Source organism: Kogia breviceps, chromosome 13, assembly GCF_026419965.1.
Source record: "Kogia breviceps isolate mKogBre1 chromosome 13, mKogBre1 haplotype 1, whole genome shotgun sequence".
In the NCBI taxonomy this organism is placed as follows: Eukaryota; Metazoa; Chordata; class Mammalia; order Artiodactyla; family Physeteridae; genus Kogia; species Kogia breviceps.
The window spans coordinates 61,077,057-61,099,231 of NC_081322.1; the positions used below are offsets into that span (position 1 = coordinate 61,077,057).

The 22,175-nt window shown below is 37.9% G+C and overlaps 2 protein-coding genes across 8 annotated transcripts in view; one reads left to right on the top strand and one right to left on the bottom strand.

The window, feature by feature from the left end:
* Positions 1 to 14,857, bottom strand: part of MED23 (mediator complex subunit 23) — a 42,579-nt gene extending 27,722 nt beyond the window's left edge. For 2 of the 6 annotated variants that reach the window (XM_067010797.1, XM_067010796.1), the window contains exons 1-12: positions 14,596 to 14,726; positions 14,347 to 14,391; positions 14,209 to 14,240; positions 13,963 to 14,050; positions 11,061 to 11,185; positions 8,612 to 8,723; positions 7,064 to 7,162; positions 6,391 to 6,492; positions 5,837 to 5,906; positions 4,439 to 4,551; positions 3,021 to 3,116; positions 2,459 to 2,476 (exon numbers count right to left, since the gene is read on the bottom strand). In XM_067010797.1, the coding sequence (XP_066866898.1) occupies positions 2,459 to 2,476; positions 3,021 to 3,116; positions 4,439 to 4,551; positions 5,837 to 5,906; positions 6,391 to 6,492; positions 7,064 to 7,162; positions 8,612 to 8,723; positions 11,061 to 11,185; positions 13,963 to 14,050; positions 14,209 to 14,240; positions 14,347 to 14,391; positions 14,596 to 14,643 (948 nt within the window). In that variant the 5' untranslated portion in view covers positions 14,644 to 14,726. Of the gene's footprint in view, positions 1 to 2,458; positions 2,477 to 3,020; positions 3,117 to 4,438; positions 4,552 to 5,836; positions 5,907 to 6,390; positions 6,493 to 7,063; positions 7,163 to 8,611; positions 8,724 to 11,060; positions 11,186 to 13,962; positions 14,051 to 14,208; positions 14,241 to 14,346; positions 14,476 to 14,595 lie in introns of all 6 variants that reach the window. The other 4 variants (XM_059083010.2, XM_067010798.1, XM_067010799.1 and 1 more) reach the window with 4 other exon arrangements.
* A 103-nt stretch (positions 14,858 to 14,960) lies between these two features.
* The window catches only part of ENPP3 (ectonucleotide pyrophosphatase/phosphodiesterase 3), an 87,160-nt gene continuing 79,945 nt past the window's right edge, over positions 14,961 to 22,175 (top strand). Inside the window, exons 1-2 of one of the 2 annotated variants that reach the window (XM_067011305.1) lie at positions 14,961 to 15,282; positions 16,252 to 16,342. Coding sequence is in view for 1 of the 2 variants with exons in the window: in XM_059083083.2 (XP_058939066.2) it covers positions 15,268 to 15,282 (15 nt within the window). In the remaining variant the exon portion in view is untranslated. The remainder of the gene's footprint in view (positions 15,283 to 16,251; positions 16,343 to 22,175) is intronic. The other variant, XM_059083083.2, reaches the window with a different exon arrangement.

The following is a 22,175-nucleotide window of genomic DNA, read 5'->3' on the forward strand; positions in this document are numbered from 1 at the left end:
TTAAAATGGCAGATGATAATGCTTTCCGTCTTAGTAAGCATATCCTATATTAGGTGGCTCCTGACATTTTCATATAACAGTTTTGGTATTGCTTATGTGGTGCAATTTTAACATATTGTACTTAGGTGGGCATAAGTTAACTTAAAATCATTATTTCAGTGCTAGAAATCAATTTTAAAGCAGTATCTATTTAGGACAGGTTGGGAAGAAAACTCCCGTTGTATGTCATTTGTCATATTCTCTACCAATCAGAACTGGAGTCCCATGCCAGTTAATACCACTTTCAATGGTGCCTTTTAAGGATAAACTGAGTGATCAGTCTAGTACTTCACTGTCTCAGGGTAGCCAGAGTTCATATACCACCACACAAGAGCTTGAGGAGTGAATCTGTTTTGTAATGCTCTTATTCAGTAGAAAGAATACAAACTCTTGTGCAAATACACAAAACGGGATTCTTACACTGTGAACACTACCTTGCTGATCACAGAACTGGGCTATTTATGACCTTCTGAATGCAACTAATTTTAGGATAAAATACCATAGCCCAATTCCTACTGGAAAATGCAATATGGACAGCTCTTAAAAGGTTTCAAAGCTTTAAGTAAATTATTGCATTGCTAGAGAGAGGACAAGAAAGTATAGTGCAGGATATAGTTCTGTAATGATAAAAGATGTGATGAGATAACTTGTTTATTTTTAATCATATGCTTCTTATACAGTGTGCTCTCATTTTCTACCCTACTCTCCAGGTGGTAAAAATAATATATCAAGTCAATGCAGTATATATCTTACAAGTGCACTCACTACAGTTTTCTCCCAAAACAATTAATGATGAATTGTGAACTTCTGACAATGTTACACTACAGTGAGATCAATATTAATAATGTTCTGTCAGCATTTCCATTATAAACTTTATTTTTTACGGATTTATGTCTTAGTCATAAACTTTTTTTAGGTTGAAACTTGTTACTGAAAGGATCAGATCAGGAACACCCTTCTCTAAATTTTGTCAATTTCTAGTTTGAGAAGAGCAGCTGCCCCCCAAAAGCAAAAAGCTAAGGATGGCTAAGGATATCTGGGGGAAGGTACTTGCAGCTCAAATGACCATGGGTACATTTTATTCATCAAACTGCAAAAAGAAACTGAGTCAAGTATGCCTTAAAGTTCACTGCAAAAATTAGTTTTAAGACATAGCATGAAGCATTCTTTCAAGGTTCAATGAAATACTTACCTCTAACTCAAGTGAAAGCTGATCAGAGTTAATGACTTGGTGTTTAAGATGTTACATTGACAGGTTATGTGAGGTTAACTGTCAGATACTGTGGTGTGAAGAAGTTTCAGTTTCACATGAACAAAGGCTTGTCCAAACAAGGAGACTTGGTAAATTTTTCAGAAGAAAAAACTTAAAATAATAAAAGAGATACTGCTACTAGGGTGAGGTTTGGCATGCAAAGTTTCAACACTGAGCAAGTTTTATGGCCAAGCTATATGTCCTTAAAAATAGGGCTTTATAAATGGAAGCACTGGCACAACCTTCACTATAGTATTGCAAACAGCAACGCTATTTTATATAACCTAGACAATAACGTCTTTTTAAAATCAAAAAGCTGGTCTATTTTAATATGTTGGGCTCAAAAATTTTTAACAAAAATAATGAGAACCACTATTTTGCTTAAAATCTCAAAGGTGAAAAGTCCTGGAACAGACTTGGGACTGTATAAGAGTTTGGTTTATAAAGTTTGGCCATTACGTGTTCCTCCTGCCACAGGTGGACTTCAGCTGCAGGAGGAGGACACTTCTGGCAAAGACTGACAAAGAAGGGTGTTTGTCAAGCAGGTGTGGGGTCACCTAAGAGTGTGACATTTCTTAGTCAATCTCCATGTTTCCAAAAAAACTTCCCCATGTAAAGCGTACCACTCCAACTTTTAAAAGTAACATATCTCTGTTAAAGTGCTTTTGTTCTCTTTTTTGTTTTGTTTTTAATTCGTTTTTGTTTTTAGGCAAAGCAACTGTAAGTATTTTTATTGAAGTTGTTGTTTATTTATGTTTTAATAGTCTGGAAAGATAAAGGCCACCACAAATCTTTCCATCTCTGAAAATTCCACCAGGCTAGCTTTAGCCCTAAAGCATGAAAAACAATAAAATGGAGTGGGAAGGAAAAACAACCCATCAAAAAAGTGACAGGCTTTATCATGTGCCAGGTGTTGTCTCTTGATTTGATTAAAAAAAAAAAAAAGAATATTAAAAAAAAACCAAAAACCAAAAACCAAAAACAAAAACAATCCACCAAAAACAACTCTCATATCCCAAGAAGAAATTCATTTTAGTGGCCTTGGTCTCAGCATGGTCCTGCCAATTTCAAGCCCCGACCATACATGTATTCTCTAAATGGAATCAGTGGCTACAAAGCGGCCAGCGTATCGTTAGTCACAATACAACAGTAAGGTTGTGAACATACCTGAGCAATGTTCAAGGTCTAGAGCATTGGAGGATGGGCAGGACAAGACAGGACAGAACAAAAATAAAGGAAGAAAAAAAGAAAAGACAAAACAGTGACTATGAGGCCAGCCTCAAGGAACCCAGAGTCAGCACAAACCCTCCCACATGTTAAACCACCAAAAACAAACACACACCAAAAAGGAAAAAAAAAAATCAGCAATTGAGGCCATGCTGAAAATACCAAGGGTTATAAAAATAGACACCCAAACAACAAAAAAAGTCAAAAATTATGGTTAAGTCATGTGTAGGTTTCTCTGGCAAAAGGTATACTTGAAACTGGCCTTATAGAAAAAAAAGCAATGCAAAATAAACCAATTTTTAAAATATCTCCTTCTTAATTTAAATATTCTTAAAGCAATATATAAATGATAAGAACAATACATTGTTTAATAAACCATATATTTAAAAAAATCACCAAATAGTTCTTAACTGTTTTGCTCAGTTAGCTATAGCAAAGAAAAGAGAAAAGAATAGTGCAGATTCTATGCAGAATTTACTAGGTTTCCAGCACAGTACAGTACCTGCTTATTTAAACCTAGCATATTGCAGACCATATCCCTGGAATAAGGCTGCTCCAAAACATATCTCAACAAAGCAGTCTGTGGTTCAAACAGATCCTTTAAAGAAAATAAAGAAAATTATTGCTTCAAGATCAAAGTTAATTCAAATAATTTGAAATTGGGATCAAAAAATCCTCTAAAGGCACTTGTTACCTTCACACAGTAGGCAGTATCTAGTGGGAAAAAATCACAGGATTTTAGTGCTTACAATTAATCTGTTCCCACCCCTCATTTGATAAATGATGTAACTGAGTTGAAGGGACTTGCCCAAGGTCATGGAGGAACACTTAGAAATGACTTCAGCTACAGTCACGTGAAAGTCTTAAGCATCACTGTAGGGAAAGGATTTTTTTCCCCAGAAATCTAATCAAAGAGGAATGGAGGCAGTTTCTGATCATTCCCCTACAAGTGTAAACATAAACATCATTTCCAAATTTGGAGAGGACAAATGACTTGATAGCACATGGGTTAAGAGTTCAAATTTTGATTATTTCCTAAATGTGGGGCCTTTTAGTCAAGTTACTACCCCACTCAGTGTCTCAGTTTCATCAACTGGATAATGGAAATATTAAGATGATAGTTAAGAATAAAAGTTGTTGCAAAGTAAACTCTTAAAACAGTGCCTGGCACATAGTAAGTTCACAATAAGTTTCTCTGTTTTCATTATTACTGCTATCATGATTGCAAATTCCATTTAGTTTACCACTTTTTCATCTTCCAAAGTTTTGTTGACTAACATGCCAAGAACCCAGAATTGTCATTTTAGTTGCACTATTTTAGGCTCCTCACTTTTGGAAAAGTTTCCTAATCACTGTCTATGTCATTTTTGACATGAAACATTTACATGAACACTATCTTGCCCTTCCCATACCCTGCTCTGTCACTACTCCAAACTCCAAGATAATAAAATAAATTCTGTCATATTTCATTATAGCTTTATGTCTATATCACATATTTCATTTTATGGATATTTGTGGATTTTTTTCCTTTGAGAAATTTCTACTCTACTTTTGTCCTCCCCTTTCGAAAAAAAATCTAACAAATAGGAGGCTCACTCTTCAAATTTTAGGGACACTGCAAATTCATTTTTGGTCCCTGCTTTGTAAAGGAAAAGTGAAAACAAGGAATCAATTAAAAACTTCAATTTTCTAACACCAAGTGCTTTGCCAGAAGTGGACCATTGGAACATAGACACCTGCGATATCATAAACCACAAGCTGTACTTGGATATTGAAATCATATGATAAACCATAAACTATCTTTCATTAAATATTTACTTCTTCAGTCTATGAAGAGACAATTTAGCATTACACATCAAATAATCCAGGATGAAGACTCTTAGATGGATCAAAAAAGTTCCATCATGTTTAGCAACATACCTTATCATATGGCAAGAGGCCTTTCAAAGGAAAACGGAGAGTTGCAGGGTCCAATTTCCATGAATTACAAATGGCGCCTGAGTTATTTACAACTGGCAGAAGGCTGCAACGGCCTGTATGCATTACAAAAAAAATGTTTCTAAATAAATGTGAACATAGCAATGCCTGGTCCTTCATTCACTCTACAACTATTTAATGAATATCTATGCTGAACCAGGCACTGGTTAAAAATATGTTTTAATTAGATAGAAGTTTGGGAATTTTCTTTCATTATATTTAGTCCAGATGGTTAAAGACCAATTTGTGCAGGCCTTCCAAACTCACAAATGTTACATTTGTCCAGGGACAGAGGTCAGCAAATTAAAATCCATGGACAAAATCCACCTGTTTTTCTAAAGCTGTACTGGAACACTGTTGCTTTTGCATTGTAATGGCAGAGTTGAGTAGTTGTAGCCGACTGTATAGCCCACAAAGCCTGAAATATTTGTTAAATCACCATTTATAGAAAAAGTTTACAGATGCTTAATCTAGGGTCAACCTGAGTAACTTTAAACATGAGGCTCCTAGAAACCGTAGATGTAGTGTATGACCATCAATCAGTTCATGTATCCATATTATGCCTGATAAATACTGTCACTGTGATGTCCCACAGGCACCTCAAGTTCAACATAACTTAAACTAAATTCATCATCATCCTTCTCAGTCCTTCCATAATTCATTAAATGATGTCAATATCTACTCAGTTACAAAAGCTAAAAGCCTAAGAATTATCTGTCTAGTGTCTGTTTAGTTTATTTTTGTATTTCCAGTGTCCAGAATAGCACCTGACTCACAGAAAGTGCTAAAAACGTCATCATTGACTAAATAATGTCTATATTCCAGCCTGTTCTGAGGCCACCATGATTTCTAGAAGTTATTCAGGAATATATATGAGCACTGCAAAAATTGCAAATCACGTGCTTATTTGTAAAAGAAAATTCTGAGAATCTAACAAACATGAAAAAATGGAAAACAAAATAAATGAAATACAGAGCAAAGGTGTAAATTGGAATGGGCTGAGAGAGTCAGATAATCGAGGGGCAGATCTACTGTGACTTCCAGTTGCCTAGAGATTCCATGGTGCTTTACTAGCTCTACTAAAAGTTCCCTCTAATCACCAGGAAACACATCTTCTAGAATGGTTCTATCTGAAGCTTAGACCAGTTCAGACAGTTGCTTTTCCTTCCCTGTACTTAACACACAAAGTACCTGAAGCAAGTAAAAGGACATTATTAAGCTCCTAGAGTTCTACTAAAATGACAAGTCACCAAGACATGTATAAGATACCATCCATCAACTTTGTTCAACAGATCACTAAAGATCAGGTACTATTTAGTATATTTTGAATTATAATCCTACCGCAAATGGAGTTGATCCTTGCTGTGGGCCTGAAGGTATCCACAAAGTCTGATACCAGGTTTCCAAGTAACTGAAACAAAACAAAACAAAAGAGAAAACAAATAAGTATAAAAATAAAATCAAGACTGCTCTGAATACAAGAATCATTTACATAAAATGAGATAATATGTAAAGATTTAGTACAATTCCTGGCACATAAAATTACTCAAAGGTTAGTTCTCTTTTGCTTCCTTCCAAACAATTACTTACCAGTTCATTTCTCCCTGAATTAAGCCAGGTCATACCACCATGTTCTTAGCTATTTGATGAAGCTATGTATATTTCATCACATAATATATAAACTGTCTCAGCAGGACAGCAGAGAAATGAAAGAAATACATATTACGTATTATCTACGGATAAAGTGACTGTTAAAAGAATAAGCACACAAAAAAATCACATTATTATCTAAGAATAAAGTGACCATTAAAAGAATAAGCACACAAAAAATCAGATTAGTGTAATGATTTTTAATAAAACTTTCTATTAAAAATTTTAGAAAATATCAAATTTACCCAGTGTGGAAGTTTTCCCTCAGGATATAATTTCCTGATCTCTGTGACTGCAAAATATGCTGGTAATAAACAAGCATTTCTTTCCAAGATATATGCTATAACCTGAGAAAAATAAGAGGGCGATGTTATTATTTTGACTAGTCCCACAGATAAGCCCTTTAAATGCAACAACAAGAACTATGGTATTAAAGAGTAGAGATATTACTTCATGGATTCACTGGGCTTAAACTGTAGCATAAAAAATGTGTTTATATGTGAATATCTAAAATGAAGATTAATAAATAATAAAATGACTGCTGATAGTAAGAAACACTGAAAATGCATCAATTATTGGTAGACTCTAATAGGAAGGCAAGAGACTAACAATTCTTGCAACATTAGTTACAAAGCACAAAGATCTTTTAAGTGGTCCACAGACTGATGTTTTAAAATTGTTGGAAATACTTTAACATCAATATTGTTGTTTTCATAGTTAAAAACCATGATTAATTAAAATATAAAATTTCCCTTTGAAATACAATGAAAGTGAAATAGAACCTTTAAAACACGATTTTTGTAGAAGTAAAGAAATGGAACGTTTTACAAACTACCATAAGTTTTAAAAGCACAGAACTATGTAAAACTAGACTTTTTTTAGGATATGATCAATGAATTGCAGACATGTTTAAATTACCTCTCTTGCTGCTAGAAGCTGCTGTACAACAGCTGAGCTCACTGTATTGGGAATTGTTAAGGTTTTCTCCAAAATCACTTTTAAGAGATCTCGAACACCCTGATAGAAAAAAAAAGTCATAGGTTAAAATATAAAAACGTCCCTGGTGCTAGTTAAAACATCTAAAGTTTTCAAGGTTATACACTTGGAAAAAAAAAATGTTACCCTCAAGGTCACACTTTTGATTTTTTCTGAACCAGAGCTAACATTCAACCCCCTAACATTAACCCAAGAGAAGTGTCGTGTTCCAAAGCAGAATTCTAAAGAATGGCTTGCAATATGAATGAACAAAGAAAGTCACTTATAAATAAAAATTAAACTTTCCACACTGCTAAGCTTTTTTGACCTTCACAACATTAGAAGAGTTTCTATTACTATGAGGGTCCAAAAAGTTTAATTTGAGCTTAACAGACAGAAACATATTTGAATATAACTTGAAAATACTCTGAAAACATGGACAATAATACAAGCTTTCCGGCAGATGACCTTTTCTACTCCTTCCCGTTGCACATTCTAACTTTATTCCCCTTCTCATCATCCATCACATACTTTAATCCCTCCAACTTATCGAATAAGGCCATTCTGTTAACTGGTCATCTACTCATATCTATTACCAGTTACATTATTTCAGAGCAGCATCTGATATATAGAGAAGAAATTTCATTCCATGGTATAAACAATGTGATCAATCTTGTAAAAAAGACAGACAAAACATGTATATGAAAGAAATTAGAAACAATTATAAAGCACCATACAAATAAGTAAGGAGGTAAAAACTACACATTAATGCTAAGAAAAGTGAAGTACAAGTACAGAGAAAAGAATCAGAAAAAGCTTCTTAGAATTAATTCTGTATTAAATCACGATTCAAACCAATACTTATCAGTTAAGTCATTTTAGATTAGCAAAAATACAGACATAAAGCACAGGGTCAGGTATTGGCAAGTCTTTCAAAAAGGACAATAACAAAAGTGGCTTGAATGAAGGAGAAGCTTCGGCAGCTATGGAGCTCCTGAGATGTATTATGAGACACAATTAGAGAGTGTATGCTGTTGTTTTTGGTCAAGAGCAGAGTGCTGAAGACACCAGTTAAGGAAGGAAATGTGTCCAAGAGAGGTCAAGGTGAAGCAGGACTTGCTCCCTTCATCAGCTGATGCCTGCATCTCTTCTCAGTTCCATACACACCTGCTCTGTGCTCTTTAATTGGAAAGGGGCCCCAACATCATAAGATCTGTGGCATGAAGGGACCCAGAGTCTGCTTGGTGACTTCCCTACTTGTCACAGAAATTTACCAGCCACCTGCATTTTTAAGAATGTTGGGAGGGGAGCAGAGAAGCTGTGAGAAACACTGAGCAATTTTAAATCCCTTCAGGAAATACAACAAAAAAGGAGATTTTGTAAATGGTTCCACTTCATTTCTCCCATGTGAAATTAAGATATGTACAATGAAAAAGTAATCACACCTAACAACGATTACTTTTTATATTGAATAAATAGGAAAAAATATACCTTGTAATCCACTCCTCCAATTATTTTCCGAACCAGTTTAAAAGTTAAGGCCCAAAGCTGTGTTCTTTCCCATTCAAGTGTGTCAGAGTTTATCAGGGATTCACAAACCATCCTAGAAAAAAGGAATACCCATTCCAATTACAAGACAGAATTTTTGCAAGTTCTCTAATAGCCAAGGTCTGCGTACTCTGGATATTATATTTGCCATAGTAAGTTGTTGTTTGTTTTTTTTTTTGGCTGCGTTGGGTCTTCATTGCTAGGCGCAGGTCTTCTCTAGTTGTGGTGAGCGGGTGCTACTCTTCGTTGTGGTGCACGGGCTTCTCATTGTGGTGGCTTCTCTTCTTGCAGAGCATGGGCTCTAAGGCACATGGGCTCAGTAGTTGTGGCTCACGGGCTTAGATCTCCGTGGCATGTGGGATCTTCCCAGACCAGGGATCGAACCCATGTCCCCTGTATTGGCAGGCGGAGTCTTAACCACTGTGCACCAGGGAAGTCCCAGTAAGTATTTTTCATAAAGGTACATACTATTCAAGCACACTTTCAAAAAACTACATATAGTATTTTACACTTTTTACTTATATGAAAGACTAAACACAAAGTAGAACTAAATGATATTAATTACATTATATTTTTACTAGAAAGATATGTACCAAAAGCTATTGGTTAAATATTTGCCATTTACCAGTTTGTGGCAAACTGTATTTTTCCAAGATGGCTGCAGTAAGACTTTCGATCCCACATACTCTTCTAAAATGTGACACTGATACTCCTCCCATGAAAAGTATTAGTGTCATTCTCTACCCATCAACCTGGGCAGGCCTAATACTGGCAAATGGGATGCTGTATGACTTTCAAGGCAAGGTGATAAAGCTTCTGCCTAGCCCTCTTATGAATGCTTGTTTTTGGACTCCACTATGCTGTGAGAAAGTCCAGGTTACACAGAGAAGGCATATGTAGGTTCTGGCCAACAGTGCCAGCTGATGTCTCAGATGACAGACAGGTATCATCCACCAGATATGAATGGGGAAACCTTTGTCATGACTCCAGTCGTAGCTACTATCTGACTGCAATCACGAGACCTGAGAAAAAACTATGTACTATTTGCCCAGTCAAGCACTATAATCATGAATGTTAATAATAAAAGGATTATTATTGTTTTAAGCCACAAAGTATTGAAGTAATTCATCACGCAGCAAAAGTAAACTGGAACCGACCGAGCAATTCCACTCCTGGGTATATAGCCAAAAAAACCAAAAACACTAGGGCTTCCCTGGTGGCGCAGTGGTTGAGAGTCCACCTGCCGATGCAGGGGACACAGGTTCGTGTCCCGGTCTGGGAAGATCCCACATGCCGCGGAGTGGGTAGGCCCGTGAGCCATGGCCGCTGAGCCTGTGCTCCGCAATGGGAGAGACCACAACAGTGAGAGGCCCGCATACCGCAAAAACAAAAACACTAAACTGAAAAGATACATGCACCCCAATGTTCACAGCAGGATTATTTACAATTGCCAAGATAGGGAAGCAACCTAAGTGTCCCTCAACAGATGAATGGATAAAGGAGACATGCCATACATACACACACACACACACACACACACACACACACAGTGGAATACTACTCATCAATAAAAAAAGAATGAAATTGTGTCATTTGCAACAACATGGATAGACTTGAAGGGTACTGTGCTAAGTGAAGTAAGTCAGACAGAGAAAGACAAGTACTGTATGATATCACTTATATGTAGAATCTAAAAAATACAATAAACAAACTAGTGAATATAACAAAAACAACAAAAGTTAACTGGAACAAGCTCATCAACATAAGTGATTTTAGTCTCTGGACTGAAAGGCAAAGTCTGCCTGGTTTTGAGCACCATAAGTATACATTTCTAAGAATACTGCATCCTAGAAATTAAAACTGAGATATTACAAAGGATTTCTTGTTGAGCCCAACTTCCTTCTTCATTCCCTTATCCTTTTACAACACAACCTCAACCAATTTCTAAACATTAATAAAAAAGAAAATCCTGGGCTTCCCTGGTAGTGCAGTGGTTAAGAATCTGCCTGCCAATACAGGGGACACAGGTTCGAGCCCTGGTCCGGGAAGATCCCACATGCTGAGGAGCAACTAAGTCCATGCGCCACAACTACTGAGCCTGTGCTCCAGAGCCCGCGAGCCACAACTACTGAGCCCACGCGCCACAACTGCTGAAGCCTGGGCGCCCTAGAGCCCGTGCTCCGCAGCAAGAGAAGCCACCGCAATGAGAAGCCCACGCACGGCAACGAAGAGTAGCCCCCACTCACCGTAACTAGAGAAAGCCCATGCACAGTAACAAAGACCCAATGCAGCCAAAAATAAAATAAAATAAATAAATTTATAAAAAAAAAAAAAAAAAAAGAAAGAAAGAAAGAAAATTCTTTAGATTGCTCATATTCACCATTAAACGTACCGGGGTGGAAGGAGACCAGTCTCGACCGCCATTGCTAAGCAGTCATAAAGAAAAGAAATTCTTTTAGGACTATGCTGGCCGTGAATGAATTTAACAATCCACTGGATGCATTGTTCATGAGATTCCTGGAAAATCAAAAAATGATTACGTTTTAGGTCTAAACTTACATTTTGGAACTAACAAATAGCTAATAGTACCTGGGAGTATATCAAGACTATGAATGAGATACTCCATTATAAATTCATGGATGAAAACAAATTCAAAAAAAAAAAAACTGAAAAAATTCAGATTTAGTACTTGCGTTATAGTAAGCTTAAAATCATACAATTATATAAACTTCCACCATTTTTACTACATGCCACTTCCAAAAAGAGTACGATTTTATTAACATATTAATGATCAATAGAAAAGTCTAGCAAAGATTGTGTACGGCATTGTAAGCAGTGCCCTTAATGGCAGATATAAATATTCCTGTCACTGGGGGAAAAATCCACTATGAATTAGTATATCAGCCTCATGAGAATTTCGTGAGTCTAATCCCTAAGAGCTCAATGAGTTATGAATCTAATGACATATCCAATTTCTAGAGTTGCAAAACTTTAAATCTGATACCAAAATGTAGTACCCAAATCACAGATTATCTTCTAGGATATCCTCAAGATATCCTGCTCCTCTGTACTACCACTGTCCCTGATACACACTTCTATTGTTGAACATATAATGCGGATTTAGAAATACTTATTTTCTTCCCGGCTCCTCCATCAGAATATAAAATTTTCGAAGACAAGGGCTGTATCTTAACTCATAAAATGTTTAATGAATTATTAAAATATTAAAGTATGTCATAAAGATGTTCAACATCACTCAGAAATGCAAAAATAAAACCACACTGAAATAAAATTTCTCCTGTTTTAGATTGGCAAAGATCAAAAAGTTCATTAACACTCTACTATGAGGCTCTAGGGAATAGATACTCTTATACATTGCTATCGGAAGTATAAATTGGTAAAACCCTTATGGAAGGCTACTAGGCAATTTCTATAAAAACTACACATAGACATATCCTCTGACCCAGCAATACTATAAATTTATTCTGTGTCCCATGCATAAAACTGTTCATTATAGTATCATTTAAAGTGAAAAAAGGTAAGAAGCAACATGTCAGTTAGTAGGAGACTGATTAAATAAAGGAAATGCAGCCATATAACAGAATATTATGTTGCTATAAGAAAGTAAGAAAGGCAGAAGTAACTCTTAATGGATTGATGTAGAATTACCTTGAGAATTTAATATTAAGAGGAAAAAAGCAAGGTGCTAATGAACAGTGTACATGGCATATGAACATTCTATGCATAAAACACTTCTAGGGGCTTCCCTGGTGGTGCAGTGGTTAAGAATCCACCTGCCAATGCAGGAGACACGGATTCAAGCTCTGGCCGGGGAAGATCCCACATGCTGCAGAGCAATTAAGCCCCTGTGCCACAACTACTAAGCCTGTGCCACAACTACTAAGCCTGCGCTCTAGAGCCCGCATGCCACAAATACTGAAGCCCGTGCACCTAGAGCTCGTGCTCTGCAACAAGAGGAGCCACTGCAATAAGAAGCCCACACACTGCAACGAAGAGTAGCCCCTGCTCGCCGCAACTAGAGAAAGCCTGCGCGCAGCAACGAAGACCCAATGCAGCCAAAAATAAATAAATAAAATAAATGTATTAAAAAGAACAATGCTTCTAGAAGGAAACATAAACTGGGAATGCTGTTTGCAGACAGAAAAAGAAACAAGCAATTAAACTAAGAGAGATGGAAGGCAGATTCATCACTGGGTCCAACTTTTGGTCCAACCCTTTGCATTTTGTACCGTATGAATATATTATCTATTAGAAAATAATTAGGGTGCTTCCCTGGTGGCGCAGTGGTTAAGAATAAGCCTGCCAATGCAGGGGACATGGGTTTGAGCCCTGGTCTGGGAAGATCCCACATGCCGCGGAGCAACTAAGTGCATGAGCCACAACTACTGAGCCTGCACTCTAGAGCTCACGAGCCACAACTACTGAGCGCGTGTGCCACATCTACTGAAGGCCGCGTGCCTAGAGCCCGTGCTCTGCAACAGGAGAAGCCACTGCAATGAGAAGCCCGTGCACCGCGACTAAGAGTAGAAGCCGCTTGACACAACTAGAGAAAGCCCACATGCAGCAATGAAGACCCAACGCAGCCAAAAATAAATAAAGAAAGAAAGAAAGAAAAAGAAAAAATATAATTAAAAGTAAAAGAAATTAAAAAAAAACTAATGTATTGAAACTCTGTGATTCATGTCTGAGTAGCAAGTCTTAACCACCAGCAGCTCAAGTGCAAACAGTTCTCATTTTCCAACCAAAATGCACCATGAGAAGATAAGGTACCACTGGACTATGCGCTCTTTAAGGATCACACATTTTGTCTTTTTCAAGGCTGCATTTTCTGGTGAATGTTCTGTTACTCAGTTTTACTGTTCCTTTCCTCAATTTTATTATATCTTTGTATCCTTATTGTGGCATCTTTGTATCAATGCTGGGCCAGTTCCTTTGTTGAGTTAAATGAATGAAAATTTTATCCATTACAATCCCTAACACAGCTGTTTTGAAGTGCACCAAATAAATCAGCATAGGATCAAAATGGTTTTATATAATCTAACTTGGGAGAGATTTATAAAAACAACTCACATGTGCTGTCGTCAACCTGATTTTTCAATACAGATTCTCTACTGGAAGAATACAAATGGAAACAAATGGAAATCAGAATAGACAAATAAAAGACGATGACAGTTTTGTTTCTCCTTTTCCAGAAAGACCTTAACAGCAACATCATGTGAAAAAAGAGAGGGTCAAAAATCATCAGCTGAGTGTATTAAAAATGCAGAGCTCACCTGAGAAAGGCCACCCCAAAACTGTCTGAAGGCCCCCAAACAGCTAATTAGTTTTGTTTTTTCATCTTCAGGGGTGTCCATAAACATGCTAAAAAACAAAAATAGCATTATTTGCCACTAGTTTTAAACGGGTAATTCAACATAACCAGAATAGGGGATCTTATAAACCTCCAAGACAGACCTAAATAAAATCTTACAAAGATACACTCAGGTAAAAACACAAAAATCTGCCATGCATATACTCACCCAGGGAAAGCCTCTTCTATAATTTCCGTTTTCTGTGAAAAAAAAAAAAAAAGTAAACGCTGTGAATTTTGTTTTTTAAAAAGGGAGGGGGAGGGGCGTCCCCGAGCAAAATAATACAATGCAACAAGGGCAAATCACCTTAATCAGCAACGCGCAGAAACAAACAATACTTGCTTGCTTGGCCTGTAACAAAGGGTGTTGTGGATTTCAAAGGAGACTTGGAATTGGACAGCAGTTTGAGAACTGCTCAACCGTTGCACACATACACTGTTTCACAACAAAGAAGAGATGGGGGAGAGGTTGCCCGGGCCGGGTTTCTTGAGCCGTTGCCCGCGAGCCACCCCCCTCTCCCAGCCATCGTCCTGGTTCCCTGGCCGTTCCACTCACCACCACCTCCTCAAAAATGCTCTGCAGTTGCGTCTCCATCTGGACCATTTCCCCCGCCTTCCTTGGACACCAGGCTTGCTGCCCGGGTCAGCCCCGAGATCCGGCAATGGAGGGGCAGAGGGCCGCAAACGCCTGTAGGAAACCTCAGCTCGCCGGAGTCGGTTTCTTCCCCAAGCGCCCAGCCTGAGTCCGTCCCCTGCTTGTTGCAGGGCCCAGCAAACAACCGGAAGCTGCACAGAAGCGTCCGCTGATTACGAAACCCGCAGAAACCAGGGACCCAGCCAGATGGTTCCGCCTGTGGAGAAGTGCGGCGCGCGAGCCAGACGAGAGCGCCCCTAAGTGGAACCTCGAGCCTAAGTCACCACCCCGAGGCCCGGTCGGCTGCTGGCCGCCACTTCCCGGCTGAAGCGGGAATTGCTTCCAGCTTGGTGCTGATGCTTTTGCATGGCGGGAAGAAAACAAGCTTGAGACCCAGGGGCTAGAGCCTGCTGGAAATGCTTCTCTTGCGACCTGGGTCAACCTGATGTCTACGAGCTGCTGACCTTCTAGGACTCCGTCAGCAGCCTGGAGCCAGGAGTTGAAAGCTCACTTTTCTAGACGACAGGGACAATGCCTTCTCGACTATGGTAACCTCAGTGCCTTGCAGAGTGCCAGAAGTACATAAGGCTTTCAATGAATGTTGAAAAGGTGAATGAACGCATCACTACTGATTTTTAATTAAAATAATCGAATAATAATATATACTGTTTTCAGTTATGATCATCTAAAAATAATATTTATCAATTATTGAATACATATAGCCTCTTTGGTGGTGGGTAGGGATGGAGAAGGGTGGCAAAGAGGAAGGTTGATTCAGTGGCATGGTTGGAGCAGATACACTGATTGGTGTGTCCCCCACCGCTGTATTCTTTCAAGCATCAGTTGACATTTTTGTGGAAACTTGCTCTCATTCTTCAAGCTGATTTAGGTCTCTTCTTTGTCTTCATACAACACTTTTGTGTATAAGTAGTAGAGGACTTCATTTATGGAATATTTATCCACCGTTCCCTCAGTGCTAGACACGGTGTTAGGTATTCAATGAACTGTATTGCAGAGTGTATTTTGCAGAATATCTGAGCTATTATAGAAGTGTGACAGAGCCAGAATTATTAAAAGCCAAGTACCCTAGCAACCTATTGTTCTTTTTTGTATGCTAAACAGATTATTTTATTGTGGATTGTCTTCAACCAGATTCACTTCTAAGACAGCTTTCATTTACTAGCAGATTTCCACGTTTCGGCTCTGTGTTTCGAAATTGGTATATTCTCTCTCTTTTTTTTTAACATCTTTATTGGAGTGTAATTGCTTTACAATGGTGTGTTAGTTTCTGCTTTATAACAAAGTGACTCAGTTATACATACACATATGTCCCCGTATCTCTTCCCTCTTGTGTCTCCCTCCCTCCCACCCTCCCTCTCCCACCCCTCTAGGTGGTCACAAAGCACCGAGCTGATCTCCCTGTGCTATGCAGCTGCTTCCCACTAGCTATCTATTTTACATTCGGTAGTGTATATATGTCCAAAGTGTCTCTCACTTTGTCCCAGCTTACCCTTCCCCCTCCCGGTGTCCTCAACTCCATTCTCTACATCTGCGTCTTTATTCCTGTCCTGCCCCTAGGTTCTTCAGAGAAATCGGTATATTCTCAGCAAATGCCAGCTACTCTTGATATTGCCCAGGGCTTGTACAATTAAGTAGGTAAAATGGTCAGGTAAGAATTATTTGTCATAACCAAATACAAATTAATTTTTATATTATGCTTGCTGATGCTCTATTCATTGAATAAAAGTTGACCATCCATTTCTAGACCTTCTTCAAGTGTTTCCCAAGTCATTTTAAAAAATTGATGTATAATTTGTATACAGTGAAATGCATATTTTAAATATACAGCTCCATGAATTTTGACAAATGTTGACACTTGTTTAACTGCTACCTCAGGCAAGATATAGAATATTTCTATCTTACCAGAAAGTTCTTAGAGTCCTTTTGCAGCCAATCCCCCTCCCAGAGGCAAACACTGGTTTAATTTAAGTAATCATTAATTAGTTTGCATGTTCTCAAAGTTTATATAGTTGGATTCACACAGTATTTACTCTTTTGTGTCTAACTTCTTTCACACAACTTTTTATTTTGAGATCTATCCATGTATATCATTCCATTGTATGAATATACCACAGATTATTTTTCAATTCACCTGTTGATGGATATTTACATTTTCAGTTTTGACTACTACAAATAAAGTTGCTATGAACACTCTCAAACAAGTCTCTATGTAGACATATTATTTTTCTAAGAGCAGAATTTTGGAGTCATATGGTAAGTATATGCTTAACTTTATAAGAAATTGGCAAACAGTTCTCCAAAATGGTTTTTACTCTTTTTACACTCTGATACTACACATTTGTGTGGTTTCTAATTGTTCTACATCCTTGTCAGCATTTAGTGTTGTCAATCTTTTTACGTTTAGCCGTTCCAATGGGTGTGGATTTTCCTAGTGACTAATGATGTTGATTTTTTGAAAAATGTGTATCTTATAAGCTATTCAGATATCTCTCGTGAAGGGTCTGTTTAAGTCTTTTGCTTACTATTAATCAGGTGATTTCTTATATACTCATTTATTTGTAGGAGTACTTATATATTCTGTATACAAGTCTTTTATCAAATCCATGCATGGTGAACGTTTTCTCTCTGTTTTGGCTTTTTCATTTTTAAAATGATGTCTTTGGTTAGCAGAAAATTTTAATTTTGATGAAGTCCAATTTATTATGTTTAAATTTTATGGTTATTGTTTTAAGTATCCTATGAAATCTTTGTCTACTCTAAGGTCATGGAGCTATCCTCCAATGTTTTCTTCTAAGAACTAAGCTTTATAGTTAGTATAGATAGTGTAGATATATAGTTCAAATATTTAGATCCATGATTCATCTTTAATTAGTTTTTGTAGGTGGGGTGCATGTGTGTGTATGTGTTAGGGTGGGTCATGGCTGTCTCCTCCTTGTTTCCAGAGGGGTCATGGCTGCTGCCTAGGGCTGAGTTGCTCAACTGTCACCCTGATGGGCCTAGAGAACAGAGCCTCAAGCTAAAGAGAATTTTTCTTGAGCCTTAAAATCTAATGGAATTTTCCCTGCCAGGTCTCAGACTCCCTTGGGACCCATGTGACCCCTTCTTTTTGACTTCTTCCTTTTGGAATAGGAATACTGGTCTTACCAGTGTTTTTTCTGTGGTACGTGGGCCTCTCACTGTTGCAGCCTCTCCCATTGTGGAGCACAGGCTCCGGATGCACAGGCTCAGTGGTCATGGCTCACGGGCCCAGCCGCTCTGCAGCATGTAGGATCTTCCCGGACCGGGGCACGAACCTGTGTCCCCTGCATCGGCATGCGGATTCTCAACCATTGCGCCACCAGGGAAGCCCTCACCAGTGTATTTTGAAGCAGATAATTTGTTTTGTAGTTTCACATGTTCATAGAAAGGCATTTTGCCAAAGGATGAATCATACCTCTAGTTTCATCCATTTGTTCCATCACCGTTTGTTGAAATTACCCTTCTTTCTTCGTTGCATTGCCTTGTATTAGTCTGGGTCTCTTTTTAGACTCTCTATTCTGTTCTTTTGATCTATTTGTCTATCCTTATGCCAATATCATATTGTCTCAATTGCTGTAGCTAGTTAGTAAGTCTTGAAGTAAGGTAGCTTAAGTTCTCCAAATTTATTTTTTGAAGCTTATTTTAGTTATTCTAAATCCTTTGCATTTCCATATAACTTTTAAAATCAGCTTGTCAATTTTGATCAAAAAATACTGAGATTTTTATTGGGATTAAATTGAATCTGTAGTGTAATTTGGAGATAATTGATACCTAAGCAATATTAACTCTTTTAGTCCACAAACAGGGTTGATCTCTCCATTTATTTAGTCTTCTTTTATTTTTTTCAGCAATCTTTTTTAGTTTTCAGTGTGCTGATATTGCATATCTTTTGTTAAATTTAATCTTATGTATTTTATATGCGTTTTTGGGGGATGGTATTTCAAGTAGCATTTTAAAAATTCTGTTTTCCAGTTGTTTATTGCTAACATATAGAAATACAATTGATCTTTGGATATTGGTCATTAATCCTGTGACCTTGCTCAATTCACTTTTTAGTTCTAGTAGTTTTTTATAGAACCCTTAGGATTATCTATGTCCACAATTGGTCATCTGTAAATAGGACAGTTTTACTTCTTCCTTTCCAACTTACTTCTTCCTTTATTTCTGTTTCATGCTTTACTGTATTGGCAAGGACCTTCAGCAGTACAATGTTGAATAGAAGTGGTGAGAACACACACCTTTGCCATGTTCTTGATCTTAGGGGGAAAACAACCTTTCATAAAGTCTGATGCTAGCTGTAGGTTTTTCACTGATTTTCATTATCATTTCATTGATGCTTTTTGTCAGATTGAGGAAGTTCTTTTCTATTCCTAGTTTACTGGAAGTTTTTATCATGAATAGATATTGAATTTTGTCAAGTATTTCTCTGCCTCTATTGAGATTTTTCAGTTTTACTCTGTTAATGTGATGGGTTTAATTGATGGGGTTTTGAATTGTGGGAGAAGGGAATTTCCCCCTCTTTTTCCTCTTAGTTCTTTTGGATGGCAATTAAAATGACATAAGGCAGATTAACAGGAGAAAATCAAATTTATTACATATATACAGGGAACCCTCATAAGCATAAAGAATTCCAAAGACAGTAAGGCAAGATGAGGTATATTTATTATTCTGGACTGGAGAGAAGGAGGTAGGGGTCTGGGACTTCAAAGGGACATGAGGCATTCACAGGAAGATGAAAAGAATTAATATTTGGTAAGCATATGTTTGCTGGGCCATCTAGAGACAGTGGAACACAGATAGGACTTTGATCTAACTAGCCTTGGTAGGTTCCTCCCTGTCTACTACACCTAGTTCATATTTTACTATAGTATCCATGGTTGACTCCTTCCTCAAACAGGTCTTCTAGCTTAAATTCTTTTAGACAATAAGTGGGGGAAGTTCAAAGGTTCTTCCTGAGTCTTTTCAGCATGCCAGAGTGACACATCTTGGGGCAGCCTGCCCTGAACCCCATCAAAATGCTAAACCGATTTTGCTTCCATGGGATACATACTATTCGGTCATGATATGTTATCCTTTCTATATATTTCTGAATTCTATCTGCTAATATTTTATTGAGATTGTATTTTTTTTTCATATGCCACTATCATTGCTAACTCCTAATAAAACATGCCTTTTTTTGAATAATCAACTTTAACTAGTGAAGAAAACTGCTGGGAGTCATAGGCCTCCAAAAGCCCTTTAACTTTTTTTATTTTTTGAAGGCCGTACAGCTGAACTCATGTCGTTCACTTGCTAGGTGACGAGCTAATAATTCTCCTGTCGTGGCTTTGACCTGGCAGATACTTAGTTCCCTAACATTTGTAATATGTATATACAACACGATATGCCCTTGTTACCACGTAAGAGCTTCTAAAATCCTGAAATGAAAGAATTCAAATTTCCTGCTGCAGAGTAGCTTCAGGAGTTAGGCTGAGTTGTATTAGTTTGCTAGGGCTGCCATAACAATAGAAACTGGCTGGCTTAAACAATAGAAATGTACTTTCTCACAATTCTGGAGGTTAGAGGTCTGAGATCAAGGTGCTAGAAATTTGAGACCAAGGTTTCCTATTTTACTCAATAAGTCAAAATCCATTATTATCATTATTTATTTTGATAAATATAAAAGATACTTATGATTCATAAATTTATCGATTGGTTTCTTCGGAGGCTTTTCTCCTTGGCTTGCAGACGGCTGTCTTCTCCCTGTGTCTTCACACGGTCTTCCCTCTGTGCATGTCTGTGGCTAATTTTCTCTTCTTATAATGACACCAGTCATATTGGATTAGGGCCCACCATTATGACCTCATTTTAACTTAATTACCTCTTTATTTGGACCCTCTGTCCAAATAAATTACATCTTCAACATGTGAATTAGGAGGCATACAATTCAGCCTCAAAACCCCTTCCTCTGGGCCCCCAAATTCATGTCCTTCTAGCATGCAAAATACATTCAACCCATTACAACAGCTCTCCAATCTTAACCATTCCAGCATCAATTCCAAGTCCAAACTCTCATCTAAATATCCTCTAAATCAGGTATAGGTGCTTCAGGTGTGAGGTATTCTGAGGCAAAATTCCCCTTCAGCTATGAGGCTGTGAAACCAGATAACAAGTTATCTGCTTCCAAAGCACAATGATAGGACAAGCCTAGGATATATACATTCCCAAAGTTCCAAAAGGGAAAAATTGAAAAGAATAAAGGGATTACAAGTGCCAAGCAACTCTGAAATCTAGCTGGGCAATTTCCACTAGATTTTGAGGCTTGAGAATAATCCTTTTTGGTTTGATTATTTCTTCTGTCCTCCAGGATGGGGGTGGGGGGGTGGCTCGGTGGAGCTTGTAGGCACCTAAGTGGCATGACATGGGCATCCAAGCATGGGAGGGGTGGTGGTGAGGTTGAGAGGCTGGTTGCATACAGGGGAGTTTATCAGATAAGCAGAAATAGTAAGTTCAGTGAAAGTCTGGTTTCACATTGCGGGAGAAGGGGAATACCTATGTGGAAAGAGAAAACTAGGATGAACCCTAAAGTGCTCGATTGAAATTGGATATTTTGATATGAACTCATGAATTTAATAGATGGGTAGTTTTAGAAATAAATACAGTGTGAGCTGTCCTAGCTTTCCTCAAACATGACCGAAGCTTTAGCAGAAAGAAAAATTATGTGGAACAGCAGATTGAGCAAAAGGCGGAACATAAAACTTTACCTAAAGAAGCATACTAGGGGTCAAATCAGTGTGATTTATCAGTGCAATTTTGCATCGTGGAGGCTTGGTGCTGAGAACCGGAGATATGTCAAAAGTTCAGAAAACAAGCTAAGGCAGAAATAGAGGTAAAAGTGACCAGCAGGACTTGGGCAAAGTGAGATCAACCAGGATGTCTTTGTAAAAACGGCTAGTATATTTGGATTGCTGTTAGAGCTGGTCTTAGGACAAATAGTTGAATCATCCTGGAGAGTGAGTCAAAACAAAGGTAGTACCTTTCAGAATTGGAGAGCCCTGAAGACCAGGATGGGTTGTTTGAGTCATCAGCTAATGCGATGATCACTTTGAACTTGTAAATAATGGGGTGAGCTAAGAGCAGAAAGAAAATTTGGTTTTCTTTCTGTCTCTTAGAAAGTAAACATTTGGTTTAGAAGAAATACTGGGCCAGATCTGAGGATCAGGAGATGCACCTATCTCCCTAAGGAATACGATATAGCAATTCTAATGGAAAGCTGGAAACCCTAGATGCTGAGGATGGAGATGAAGCAGCTTAGATTCTTTGGAGGATGGGAATAGACCGGTCAGTTGTCTCCTACTGTTGGCATCTTCTTCTCCCCCTAGCTTGGTGATGCTTGTCTTAGTTGAAGCCAGGTGTAGAAACAGGGGTCAAAGTCCATTCAGGCGGAGGAGGCTTTTTAAAATGAGAGATGTGAACCATGATTT